Source organism: Leiobunum rupestre, chromosome 1 (genome assembly GCF_980474605.1).
Source record: "Leiobunum rupestre chromosome 1, qqLeiRupe1.1.hap1, whole genome shotgun sequence".
NCBI lineage: Eukaryota > Metazoa > Arthropoda > Arachnida > Opiliones > Sclerosomatidae > Leiobunum > Leiobunum rupestre.
This window is the reverse complement of record NC_143384.1, coordinates 90,405,972-90,420,923: the sequence shown is the minus strand read 5'-3', so window position 1 is coordinate 90,420,923 and position 14,952 is coordinate 90,405,972. Positions and strand designations below refer to the sequence as shown.

The following is a 14,952-nucleotide window of genomic DNA, read 5'->3' as shown; positions in this document are numbered from 1 at the left end:
GCCGCCTTCGACGACATGATTGTTCGCACCCAAGCCTGCATCGCAGCCGAAGGTGGTATTTTCCAAACGTACTTATAAATTTGGTTTGTAAGTAGATAAATAAAACGTATCTTGGTTTTTTCAAAAAATTAGCATTTTTCATCCTACGAAATTAAATTGTGTAATACCTTCTTCGCCATTGTCTCCTCGGTTTTTCAGCGGTGTTTATTTCATTAAACATAAGATTAACAAATTTTTGACGTTCATAAAGTTACACTAGGGTCATTCCATGTGAAATCGACCAACGTCCCCACGTCACCATCTCCGATTTTATTGAAACTCCATACACAATTAAAATGAACATATTTAGGAAGAAATCAAAATTTTTAGGTCCAAACTCCTATAACTTTTGGAGAAATGGTCTTTGGAAATTTGTTAGTGCACGTAACGTTTTTTGTGCCGTTTTAAAGTGCGATGTTTGAGCCTTTATAATTAAATAATATAAAGGAGTAAATTTATGAAAAAAATTGTAACATTTAAAGACTTGTTGGAAATTCGCTTAAAAATATTAGTTTTGTACTGTGGAATATATATATTTTAAAAAAAATGTCAAAGTCAGCGTAATTTTCACCGAACCTGCACAATTAGATAAGATTTTCAAATTGTTTCTTTACGGTTACGATAAAACTTTGAATATTTTTGCTAAAGAATGCCTTTCACCAGAAAATACATTAATATTCGGGATCCCAGTAAAACGTTTCAAATTTAACTGCCTTCAATATAGACGTTTTTACCAAAAACGTGAAAACATGGTAATACGTTTAGTGTTATATAGACTGTTGGGAAACTAAAAATCACATAAAATCTTATACCAATAAAAAAGCAAGATTTCTATCTACAACATGTAAAAATAAAAATGTTGACTATTTAGGTTTTTCTTGTCCAAATTGAAACGTCAACTTTGACCGTTTCTCAGATATTTTTTGTTGCTTTTGTACAAAGATACTATTTTGTCATAGTCTAATTTTTTTTTAGAACGTATCTTTTAAAGTCTGAAGTGCTTTGCGACGCAACAATTGCTAATATGTTCTGTGACGGTATCCATGACAAGGAAAGCCCTTTCCGTTTCATGAAGTTTACCGAGACATATCTTTCTGCTCTTCTGATCGTTCGATAACGTTTCCTACGTACCACTCTTCATCATAGGTACAAGCAATGAAAACCCCTGGTATGCAATCTTCCTATGATGTTAGTTGAAAGACGACTGGACGAAATAATACAAATTTTGTACCAAAATTATCGGCAGATACTCTTTTGATATTAATCTCGTTCTCAGACTCTGGTATAAAAGCGTGCATGGTGTGTTCGCGTTCCCGGAATATACTTAATACCAATGTACCTTTCGTTGAGGCAGAACTCTGTCACATAGTTGGCAACGTCTACTTTGGAAAGGTACCCAAAATCAACGATTTTTATGTTTAAACAACATCAAAGGAACATTTCTTCAGGTGTTTGAATTTGAGACTTGTTTAACACCGCTTGTAAACTAGCTTTAGCTACTAATCGTTTTACTGTACCACCGATACCTTCACAAGGGTGAGGTGGCGAAGAAATGCCACTCTGCCTTTAAATTGAAGTCATTGTCGTGAGCGCTTAAATTAGCTAAGATCTTGTAGTAGTACTCTCCCAATGGAATTCAAAAAAAGGTTATTTTAACTTTTTCAGTGAAAAATACGTCTATGTTTTACGCGTCAACGCTATTTTTACGTTTTCAATGACGCTTAACAATTTTATCATTGAAAATTGTGTTATAGCATCTAGCGGTTAAATTTTAAATTTTCAAAAACGTGATAATATTATTCGATTTAGATGCAATTTTGGTAGAAAGTGTCCCCCGGCACGTATAATGTACAGTACAAATTTCAACTTTCTAGAATACATAGAAAAATCAATTTTTCGAGCAAATAAAAACACCCTGTATATAAAATCTAGTTTACTGTGAAGTGCGCCATCAACACACTTGCTGGCCACTTTACCATCAGTCATAACAATTCCTGGGTGAGTTACACCTGCAAATATGACTTACGTTGCCATAAAAATAATTTTAAATCAAAATAAAAAACTGAAACGTCCCAAATTTAATATTTAATTTACGAACAATATTTAAAAAATTATAAAAATGCAAAATACGTCTTTCAACACGTCTTTCTAAAGGCATTTGCTAACACTACAAACTGCTTTCACTGCTTGCGTTAAGTTTTAAAAAATATGCTTTAAGAAGTATTTGCCTTGCTCAACCTCTCTCCAATTAGCTGGGAACAAATGAAAATATTAAATTAAAATGATCAATGTCTTTCAGCCAAAAGAAAATTCTTCTTCAAGAGGGAACTCGATCTTGATTGGGGTGTCTGGGTTCCTTGGGACACCGTCGTTATTGTCCCCAACTGGGCGATATTCCAACTCTTCTCTCGTTACGACTGTCGCAATCGCAACTTGGTCGATGACGGCATAAAAAGGTTCTAGTTTGACGCAGCTGACATCGAGTTTGTCGCCATCGGAACCAAACACCCTTTCTCTGTCGACGGCTGCGGTGTCTGCGTCAGATTGGGCAGCTTCAGCTTTTAAGGCGTGGGCGCAGTGGGGCTTTTTAATGAGGGATCCAATCTGTTCCGCCGTTAAACGTCGCAGTCGCACCAAACAATACCCACCACCCGTTTGACGACCAGATAGGTCAAATTCATGAGGCTGTGATTGGTGCTCTGGTTCTGTGTGGTGACTGTTTGAAGCGGCAATTTCGATTCCAGGTGGACCATGAATTCGACAATGCGCTTGAGAGGTTTCAGCGAAGTTCCGTTCGCAAGTGTGGCATTTGTGGGCCTTTGCCGCCTGAGAGTGACGTGGTTTCTCGCCCGTGTGGGAACTTTTGTGGTTGATCAAAGCCTTCTTATATGCAGATGCGTAGTTACATTGATTACACTGGAAGGGTTTTTCGCCAGTGTGAGTTCTTTTGTGGTTGATTAAATCCTTCTTATAAGCCGATGCGTAGTTACATTGATCACACTGGAAGGGTTTTTCGCCCGTGTGAGTTCTTTTGTGGTTGATTAAATCCTTCTTATATGCAGATGCGTAGTTACACTGGTCACAGTGGAAGGGTTTCTCGCCAGTGTGAGTTCTTTTGTGGTTGATCAAATCCTTCTTATATGCATATGCGTAGTTACATTGATCACACTGGAAGGGTTTTTCGCCCGTGTGAGTTCTTTTGTGGTTGATCAACCCCCTCTTAAATGCAGATGCGAAGTTACACTGGTCACACTGGAAGGTTTTTTCGCCCGTGTGAGTTCTTTTGTGGTTGATCAAATCCTTCTTATATGCAGATGCGTAGTTACACTGGTCACAGTGGAAGGGTTTCTCGCCAGTGTGAGTTCTTTTGTGGTTGATCAAATCCTTCTTATATGCATATGCGTTGTTACACTGGTCACACTGGAAGGGTTTCTCGCCCTTGTGAGTTCTTCTGTGGCAAATCAATGAACTCTTGCGTGCAGATGCGAAGTTACACTTGTCACACTGGAAGGGTTTCTCGCCCGTGTGAGTTCTTTTGTGGTTGATCAAACCCTTCTTATATGCAGATGCGTAGTTACACTGGTCACACTGGAAGGGTTTCTCGCCCGTGTGAGTTCTTTTGTGGTTGATCAAATCCTGCTTATATGCATATGCGTAGTTACACTGGTCACACTGGAAGGGTTTCTCGCCCGTGTGAGTCCTTCTGTGGCAAATCAATGCACTTTTGTGTGTAGATGTGAAGTTACATTGGTCACACTGGAAGGGTTTCTCGCCAGTGTGAGTTCTTCTGTGGCGTATGAAATTAAACTTATAGTTCGTTGCATAAACGCATTCTGAGCACTTGTGTATCTTCTCTTCTCTGCTGCTCATTTTTACCAGTTTCACTCTGAATTAAAAGCTCTTTTGGATTTATGAAGTATTGTTGCTTATACCAAGGCCTTAAACAAATAAAAAATTAAATATTAGCGAAAATCTACCAAGACGGCCGAACAACTTTATCAATGGGCACCAATAAGTTGAAATAATCCCAATGATTACACTATCAAAGGCTAGATAACCCTTAAGTTTCGATAGGTGGCGCGACCGTTGCGTTAAAAATAGTGAATGTGGTGGAAATGAAACGGCAGTTCCATAAAATATAAAAACGGAAAACCACGTTCTGGACATTTTTCTATAAATATTTACTGTTAAATCTATTACCTTATTGGTTTTTAATTATTTTACAGTATACTTATTTTAAATATAATATTTATTTTAATATAATATTTATTTTAAATATTTTATAGTATATTGATTTAAATTATTTTATACTATATATATTGTAGTAATTGAATAGTATATTTATTTCAATTATTTTATAGTACATTTATTTTAATAATATTATGGTATATTTATTTTAATTATTTTAAAGTAATTTATTTTAATTATTTTATGGTAATTTATTTTATAGTAATTTATTTTATAGTAATTTATCTTATTTATTTTAAAGTAATTTATTTTATAGTAATTTATTTTATTTATTTTAAAGTAATTTATTTTATAGTAATTTATTTTATAGTAATTTATTTTATTTATTTTAAAGTAATTTATTTTATAGTAATTTGTTTTATTTATTTTAAAGTAATTTATTTTATTTATTTTATAGTAATTTATTTTGAAGTAATTTATATTATAATAATTTATTTTAGAGTAATTTATTTAATAGTTATTTATTTTAAAGGAATTTATAAGGGTGTGCCAAATATTTGGTTGCCCCAAATAAATTATCGAATATGAAATCGAGTATTCAATTCGTCAAATCGAATAGAGCCTGAAAATATTCGTGAATATTTGATTTTCCTGATCAAATAGTCCAATATTCGAAAAGGGGGTTGAAATATTTTGTATTTAGAATAGTTTGAAAAGTGGTTGAATAACCGCCGGGTTTTTCGTTATGATTGAGGTTCAAGGTCATCAAAGGAGAGCCCGATGTAATTGTCCAAACTATGACTAGGGGTGTGGCGCTGCAATCACTAAAAATAGGGTGCCTGTATTCAGTTCCCTTTTTCAAGCGGATGGCTGTACCTGTACACAATAAGCTGTTGGGTCTCTTATTAACTTGATTATAAATATGTTTAGCCTTGGTGTGCTTTGGAAGTTTCTAGAAGCGTAAAATAAAACTAAAACTAAAACCAACTCAAACCAAAGTTTCCAGATTGTGGGGTACATTTTTGCTCTGTGGGAAAAAGGAATCTTTTCCAAAAACATTTGTGGGAATTTTCATGTCTGCGTTTATTTGCCCTCCTAATATACTTCAACCAAACAATAAATAGGCCTAACAAACAAAATGTTTAAAAATTGTAATTTCAGTAAAATGTAATTTTTAAAAGTTAATTTTCCAAACATTTTTAATTTAAAAAAATTAGTATAAAATAAATTACTTCAAAATAAATTCCTATAAAATAAATTACTTCAAAATAAATTCCTATAAAATAATTAAAATAAATATACTAAAAATAATTAAAATAAATATACTATAAAATAATTAAAATAATTATACTATAAAATAATTAAAATAAATATACTATAAAATATTTAAAATAAATATATTATAAAATAATTAAAATAAATATACCATCAAAATTAATTAATTCAAAAATCAAGGGCCATCTAATTGAATCCAAATTTTAAATTTTTAATATATGGCGTATATAACACCGCGAAAAAGCTATGAGGAACAACATTTTAATATTTTATAATTTCAAACACCATTGTTTCCTCGCCAAAAACACGTATAATTTCTATTCCACCCGCTGTTTTCAACACGTAATAATAATAATCAGCTAGGCTAATACCCAAGGCACCACCTTAGGCCTAAAAACGAAGCTAAGCTATCCAATATCAGGATGACTTAAGTCTAAAGTGTGTCAATCGGACCTATTTCTTAATGAATGTTACGAGCGAAATACAAGTTGGGAGGGGAGAAGGGAAAGTGTGCCTTGGGGACGGAAGGAAGTTAAAACCAACAAATAACGCCTCGTAGTGAGGAACGGAGGAACTAACTAGCACTAGTCAAAGTTTTGTTTTTTCGTCGTTCTGTGGAGATGCTATCGTCATTTACCTACGATATAATACCATAGACTAAAGAAAGATCCAGAAAGGCGACAATAAATAGTCTTTTTGTGGTCGATTTCGAGTCGAGCATTCATTAAATCTTTAACATACGAAAGTACAGGGATTGTCACACTTTAGGTAATTATGTACTTTTGCTTAAACGTTAGGAGAACGTAGGCCTGGTACATAAAGACACGCCTCCCGCTAAAACGCTCTTTGCCATTGGACGAGACGAGTCTGGAGATAAAATAATGACCACCAAGAAACTTCCGTATTATTTACAACCTATTAAAATATTTTTTATTTCGTGCCCCCGGGCAAGAAATATTGAAAGGGATTTGGACGCCGCCGGAAGTGTTGCCAGATGGGCGGTTTCCCGCCAAAATTTGGATACTTAGGGAACGCTGTTGCGAAAAAAAAAGCGTTGGGCAATGAATGACGATGTAAAATTAATGGTTCATAATACGCTGTTATCAGTAGCGGCGCTAAGGGTGGGCTGAAGTGGGCTTTAGCCCCCCTGCATTTCTGAGAGGGGCCACATATTTATATTAAAAGGGCCACATATTTATATTTTAGAGGCCACATATTTGAAATTTCTTTATGTTTTTATTGCCAAGTAAAGTTTTTCGGGGGGAAAAATCTTTAAAAATCAATTCGTTTACTCAAAAAGATAGTAGGCCATAAACAGATAGATTCGGGAGGCGAAGGGAGCGGAGAAAGTTTAATGAACAATTGAAAGAAAAGACAGGGGCTTGAGGGAATTTCGGGAAATACCCCAGCGGGCATGCACGTCAATGCTCGGAATCCGACGCTCGGATACAAGCTCAGAAGGGGGTCCAGTAAACGCGACGATAGCCACAACAATAAAACGACCTTGCTCTTCTCGCTTCCTGGAAAATTCTGCGGTTTTTCGATTTCACCACTTTTGCGAAATATGGTCAATGCCAGGCTCGACCGCTATGCTGCTTTTTTTTTAAACATTTCTTTCCATTTCGTCTTGAGCTCCAGAACGAGTCAGGTCTATTTTGAAAGTCTTCCTCGAATCTTAAGTCTTTAGTCTTTCTGTTCTATTATTTTGGCAAGAGCGGACTTCTACCTCCTCGAGGTTTAAAGAAGCCCTAATGCGCTTGTTTAAAATATAAACACTTAACTAAATGACTAGTTGATAGTTTGATTTTATTTCAAATTATTTCAACAGCCTTTTAAAGGCTTATTAACTATTAATAGTTAATTTTTCCAAAAAGCATTTTTCAGGGCTAGCTAACTATTAGTAGATATATATTTTCCAAACCGCCTTTGTCAAGGCAAATTACTATTATTAGTTATTTTTCTAATATCTTAGAAACTTAGTCTTATTATTTACTAAGATAAATATTCCTCGAGAATTAGAAGGATTTTAGAGATTTATTTTAGATAATTATATCCGGTAAATTGAACTATTTAAGTATTGACAAATTAAAAAAAATTGTAGAAATGAGTGGGAGAAAATTTCCGTCCGGAAGTCAAAGTCGCAAAAAGCGAAAAGCCAGTCAAGAATTTTTAAATTCTCAAAAAGGGGCTCTAAATAAGTACTTCAAAACATCAATTCCAGTCTTAGAACAAACTCAATTAAATGCAATTGCGAACAAACTTGACTTACCAACCACTAGTGAATCTTTAAAAAATCAACTTTCCCACAACGAAAACAAATCGCTAGAATCCGAACCAAAACAAAATAGTACTGACAATAAAATAAGCTTATTGAAGGACGCTATAGGGGTTCATGTTGAAAGTAATCTTTCAACTAATAAATCGAACGATGTTATAAATAAACATTCTATATGTTGCAAACGAGTCAAAATGTTTTCGATAAAGTTGTAGAAGGCATTGAAGAATCAGTTATTGATAATATCTTAATAGGAGATCCTAGTGAAAGTGAATCAAACAATTCAAATGACATTGCACTTTCATTTGTCGCTTCCAGGAATTCCCGAGAACTCCATGAGAATAGCAGTATCGTGCACCATTTAACTCCTGCTCTATCTGATTTAAATGTAACTCAAATTATTCCTGACATTAGTATCGACATGGATTCTCCACTCGCTCAACCAAGGCTCTTATCATTTCCCCAAACGATTATTAGGGGTCAAAAACGAAGTTTCAATAGTATTTATTATGTAAAATATCCATTTTTGGAATATTCTGTAGAAAATTACATGGTATACTGTTTTTGCTGCCGTCATTTTCCAAGCAGTGGTAAAAAAACATATTTCACAACTGGTTTTAAAAATTGGAAAAATATGAATGAGAAATTTCACGAACATTTTACTTCCGAGAAATCGACCCACCAATTAGCGGAAACGAAGTACATACATTTTTTACAGTCTAAGAAACGAGGAGCTATAACTTCACAGATAAATAAGCAACACCGTTTAGATACTATTCGAAACAGATAAGTTTTATCCGCCCATGTGCAAATTGTTTTAACATGCGCTCAACAGGATATAGCGTTAAGAGGGCATCGAGAGAACGACGATCAGCAAAATCGTGGAAATTTCATTGAAATCCTAGAATTGTTAAAGCGCATTTCACCTGACTTAAAGAAAAAAGTAGATAGCATGCCCAATGTAGCAAAATATACCCACGAAACAATACAAAACGAGCTTATTAACACTAGTGGTGCACTTGTTCAAAGAATGATTATTCAGGATATTAATGATTCGGGTGGTTTTTACGCAATAATTGCTGACGAAATTAGGGACAAAGGCGGTGTAGAACAACTAAGTGTTTGTGTTCGATTTACCACCACTAAGGGAGAGGTTCTTGATAGGTTTTTGTCTTTTGTTGATTTACATAAATTTGACGCTGAATCTTTATCTTCCGCGATTATTAATATTCTTTTATCAAATGGGTTAAAAATATCAAACTGTGTAGCGCAAACATATGACGGAGCGAGTGTAATGAGTGGAAGTAAGTCGGGAGTGAACATTAGGATTAAGGATGCTGTGGGTGGGATGTGTCCATATGTGCACTGTTACGCCCATCGCCTAAATTTAGTTTTGGTGGATACCTGTAAGAATGTACCAATAATTCGTGAAACACTTGGTTTGTTACAGGCAATTTATACATTTGAAAGTAATTCGTCACTTCGAAGTGGGTATTTTCAAGAGGCCTAAAAAGAGCTTGAATACGATGTAATATTAAAATTACCCCAGAGTTGTGACACTAGATGGTCCAGTAAAAAAAAATGTATACATTTTTTTAGAACTAGATATAATGCTGTAGTTTTAGCTTTAGAAAACTTAATTGAAAGTGGCAAATCTGAGGAAGCAGCCGAATGTAGAGGGTACCATTCCCAGCTTCAAAATTTCAGCATTTTATTAATGGTCGTAGCATTAGATGAGATTTTAGGCGTAACAAATGTGTTGTCTGAATATTTGCAAAATCCAAAAGTAGTTATAACTCAAGCCGTAGCAATTTGCGGTGCCACAATAAAAAAGTTAGAAACAGACCGAAATTCTGAAAGATTCGATCAAATTTGGGATGTTGCGAAACAATTAGCTCTCTCAGCCTCAATTCCAGTACCAGAAAAGAATAGTTCCGTCAAAGTACCCATGAAAAGAAAAATTATTCAAAACAAAAGGTTAAAAGGTACCATAATAACGGGTACTATAGGAAGTCGGGAAACGGAGTTCAAAACTATTGGCGACCAACTTAAAGCAACTTATTTTGAAATTTTAGATAGATTCGTATTAGAAATGAAAAAAAGATTGTTAGAAAATTGTTCTATTTATGAAGAACTTTGCGCATCAGACCCAAATTCGAGCGAGTTTTTGAACGTTGAAAAAATTACTGCGTTTTGTCAAAACTACAAAAGATTTAATTTTGAAATGGAGTCTCTGAAAAATCAGGTCAACGTTGCTAAAATGTTATTTAGTACCAAAAGCGGTGAAAACATAAACACAGAAAGTTTGCAAACGCAGCTTGAAACCAATGAATATCTTAAACCTCAAAATTTGCAAAATGTTTCCGATTGCTATAAATATTTATTGACATACGAGCAGGCATTCCCAGATCTCGTAAAATATTTCCAAATTGTATTATGCATACTTAATAGACTCGAATCATTTTTAAGAACAACAATGTCTGAAAATCGATTAACAAATTTAGCCTTGCTCTCTATAAATAGAGATTTATCTAATAGGTTAAGAGACAATCCTTTGTTGGTTGTTGACGAGTTTAGTAAAAAAAGAGAAGAGTGCAATTTATACTTTGAGTTAAATTTTCAAATTTTTAAATATGTAGAAGCTATAAGAGACATATTGGAGGGCAAGCCACAGCTGCCACCAAATTATAAGGGGTAACTAAAATGGTAAGGGCCACAAAATATTTAGCCCACCCGTGAAAAAACCTTAGCGCCGCTACTGCACCTCCGTATTCACTCCCTTTGAAATATTTTATCTAGACCTTTATATACGTTTCCTATATCTATGGTACGAAGCTTATGCAACATCATGAAGATAGTGTGATAGGTGTCAAGCAGAGAAATCTCATAGGTAACTAGAATGCTGCTGCCTACGACTGAGCTTGTCGCCAGTTCGCTTTGAACCTTTCAGCCAATGAGGGGCCCTAGAGTGGTTCCGCTACTCTCGAAGCGTCATGCCGCGGGCGGCGGGAGGATAAATATGACAATTCCAGAAGATGCAATCGACAGCCAAGCTCGGGAATTCCGGTAGTATTTCGCTGGGTTTTTTCGATTTCGAGATCTTAACAGTTTGTGGATAATAACTTAAATATAATCGTAAAAGTATTATATTTCAAATTTGTTTTCCTAAATATATTTGTAATAAGGAATCTATGAACTTATTTGGAAGAAGATAGCTCCGTTTCATTTGCAGGATGCGCGTCATAACCGTTAAGCCTAGGTCTAAGGGCAATGGGCACGCAGAATGAACTGTGAACTTTGCATTGGACACGGTCTTCATGAGATATGCCAGCTAATTAGATAATTCTATAAGGTAAGAGTAAGGGTTTGTAAAACTGAATTTAGATTGTCTTTTAGATCTGGCCCGAGTCATCACTTCTATAGTTTAAATTACATTGTGTTCAATATATTCTTGTCACATAAGATTGGTATGCTAACTTCCTTGTTGCTTAGATTCAGGAAACAGTGTTCATAGGTATGTTTCTGTTTGGCTAGGTTGGGCCATGTAGGGTCACTTGATTTTTCGAACTAAACTAAGTTTTTTGGAGAGATTCTGATGAAATGTTCAAAATAGTTTCACAGGAACGTTCATAGATCTTAGCTACGATACTGACACCAGTGGCTTAAACCAGAGTTACAAGCACAGTACACAAGACAGATGTGGCCACTGCTCTAACTTCAAAGCACCGCTTTATGTATTTTTTTAAATAATTCTATCTTTAGAGTTCTGATTGTATATTTTATTGTTAGTACTCTTGCATCACAGAAAGAGGAACCCTGGTTTGAACCATGGTTTTTGAACCCAGCTTGTGACACTGGTTGAAAACCAGGGAACCACTCCTTCTGAAAGGAGTTTGTAAGTTATCTCCCTGTCCATTAAAGGGGTTTTCCCTCTAGTACCTTAGTTTCTCCTTTCTGTAAAAACTTGTAGAGGTTTAAAGCAATAGTCATTCCACGTCAAATCAACCAGGTCCATACCACTCAAGTCACCGAATTTTATTAAATTTTCTGAGCGGGTGAAGTTATGGGTAAAACTAACCCCTGTTTAGCAAAAGTGATGAAAAAAAGATGGGCTGTGATGTTGCAGCTATAATTATTTGAACACAACACATTACATCAGAATAAAACAGGTTAGTAATACTTTAGTTTCATAATGGCTGTAATATTTTACTTTAAAGGGGCTCCAAAGTTCGGTGGCAAAATGTGTGTAAAGTGCGAAATTTACGGTTGACTCTGTCTGCCTCTGCCAAGGCCGAGTGAGGGGTTAGGGGGGAAGAAAAGCATGCTCAATTTTCTTTTTTTTTTGCCACCGAACTTTGAAGCCCCTTTAATTACATAAAAACAAAGTCAAATATGAATTTAAAGTTCCAAAATGATATAGAATCAACACAAAACAAATGGCTTGTACAGCTTAAATATGCGTTTCCTCCGTTAAAATAAATTTTAGTTGTACGGTATATCTAGATACACATTTTTATATTTTTTTGGTACAATCACAATCATTGGTATAATGGGATAGTTTTACTTATAGACCAATAACAAATACCGAGGATTGCAATGTTGACATTTTACAATCTCATAATGTAGTCAATATTTAAAGGGCAACGCAAGTGAGCTGTCATTTGTGTGACTATGAATGCAAAGTGCGAAATTTACGGTAAACTCTGCGTGGTCTCGCTAGTACCGAGTGGGGGAGTAGGGGTTAAAAAGCACGGTGCTTTTTCTTCATTTTGCCACAGAGCTTGCGTTGCCCTTTAAGTTTCCATTTATTGTCTCGCCAGATGAAGCTCAAACTCGCGCCTCGCTTTCCTAATTCGACGAAAACCCGTCATTAAGCCTAGTCATGGTTATTATATTATTAGCTTAACTGATTATCTCTTTTATAACCATACAAATACCTGAAATTAGGTATCACTACACTTCCTTCTCGAAGAACATTATAATTACTTCAAAATATTAAGTACGATAACAAATTGAGGTTCTAAATCCATTGTTTTATAAGCCTTTTTTGCGCGGGAACATCGCCTATTTGTTACCATGACGACGCATTCTTTTCACGTCAGACCTCGAGCCAATGAATTAGAAATATCGTGTTACTTGACGTAGATAAGACCCGCCTTTTTATCGAGGCACTTTCGTATCAACGTCCCAATGGAACCTTAGACATTCCAAGTGTATACCTCTATAGTTTCCTGATAATATCCCTTAACTCAAGTGAAATAATATTTATTAAATAGTCATCCGACGTTTGAAAATCAGATTGAATTCACTTTAAATAACCGGCCGTTTTGATGAAACTCACAAATCGTAAACAAATATTTAAATATCCCGCCGTTTATAAGCCGAGGCTAAATGTTTAATACCTGAAAAATGACACATTTTCGCGAACGGAATACCGACGCTTTTTATACGACGGAACAAAACATCTTGAAGGCATTTTCGTAAATAAAATACTATTAAAAATATTTAAAAAAGTTATTAAAAAACCTGTCATTCGTCTATAACGCCGTATATGAAGATAGTATATTAAGATTGATCAAATGCTGTTTCTATGATAACATAATGAAAAATGATAATGAGCTAGGTGACGTCATTGGGTTCGGAATTCTCGAAAGAACGAGCGATAAAGGCGGCCTATACGGTTTTTAGACTGGTCCGTCTTTCATTAACCTATTTCAGTGATAATTTATTCATATATGAATAAATTCATGGTTATATTATTTATAATATAATATTATAATTTTCTCAAGAGTTTATACCTTATCATATTTAGTTTAAGGATCATTTTCATTTAAATTATTAAATAAATTTTTTTAATGTTGAAGGTGATAAGAAATACACATAATTTAAAAGAAACTATTTTTTATTTATTTTGAAACATATTGTGATTACACAGTTCCGTGTTTTATAATAAAATCAACTACATTTATAATTATTGAACTTTGAACAGATTTGTCTTTGGCTCTGAAATATAAAAACTTTATATTTTCATTCAAGTCATTTTATGAACTTTATAAATAACCAGAACTATCAATAGTTATAGAGTTGAGATCGTTAATATCACAATTACAAAGCAATGTTTTTAATTTGATCAAAATTATAATTAAAATCAGGTAGTAATTTTCTTCATCTTTTTTGCTTTCTCCTGTCTTGAGATTGAACTTTCTTCATCTCATTTATATAATTCATTCGAATTATTGTGCGCATTTTAATATAAGAAAAAACAATTTCTTTGGGGTATTTTGATTGTTCTTTTAAATTAAATTTGTTAAATTATTTACAACGCCCTTATCTTTGCGGAGCCTTAAAATACCTGTCTCATTGCTTTCATGGAACTGTAGCCTGTAGGTAGTTTTCCGAACAGTTGGTGGAGTTATTAAATTGAATACCTCAACGGCACTGTCATCACTTATTTCAAAAACATTGTCAATGAATTCGGTCATTTCAATGTCATCCGGGACAATTTCAGATTTCTTAAAAATATTAGTTACGAAATACTCATCACCTAAACAAGCTACGGTATTCGTGTTGGTCTTTACAATTCCAGGATTTTTTCCCAAGATTATCATCCTAATCCTGTATATGGCGTTGAGAGGGGTGGGATGGTCATCTAAGCCTCCCCTTGTTCTAAGTTGAGAAAAAAAATTATCTAGACAGTCTTGATTTAAGCGGTGGGTTAATATGTATTTAATTCCATATTTTTCTTTCAGGTGAGTATAAAGATTTAACAATGAATCAATACTTATTATGATACTTTTTTGAAATACTTGAATGGTATTTTTCTTTAGCGGTAGTGTGTTTTTCATAATATCAGACATCTTTAACAAAACTTCAGTTTGCTCCTCAATTAATAAATTTGTCTTCTTTTTTATAACTATTCATGATATCGAACCACTGGTTTACAGTTTCGATAAAATCAGCAGTGTTGTCTGCTAAATCACCTGAGCCGAATCTTTTGACAGCTGTAGCAACGCTGTGAGACAATAATTGCGCAGCCATTCTCACATTTTGTCGTTGGGTTCCTTCGCATTCTAAGTGAAGCTTAGTAATTTTAAAGCATAGTTTTAACTCATTTTGGTCTTCTTTAAATATGGAAAGAACGGGATCTTTCGTTATTACCTTGGCATTGTACACAA

At 34.4% G+C, this 14,952-nt stretch overlaps 1 protein-coding gene across 1 annotated transcript; it reads right to left on the bottom strand.

Moving 5' to 3' along the window:
• Window positions 1-2,334: 2,334 nt before the first annotated feature.
• LOC149968860 (uncharacterized) lies at window positions 2,335-3,909 on the bottom strand. Its single transcript, XM_090169166.1, has one exon. It carries the CDS (start codon window positions 3,907-3,909, stop codon window positions 2,335-2,337), a length of 1,575 nt encoding a protein of 524 aa, XP_090025292.1.
• Between the last annotated feature and the right edge of the window lie 11,043 nt (window positions 3,910-14,952).

Coding starts and splice junctions, on each gene's coding strand:
- LOC149968860 (XM_090169166.1), bottom strand. CDS start 3,909: ATGAGCAGCAGAGAAGAGAAGATACACAAGTGCTCAGAATGCGTTTAT.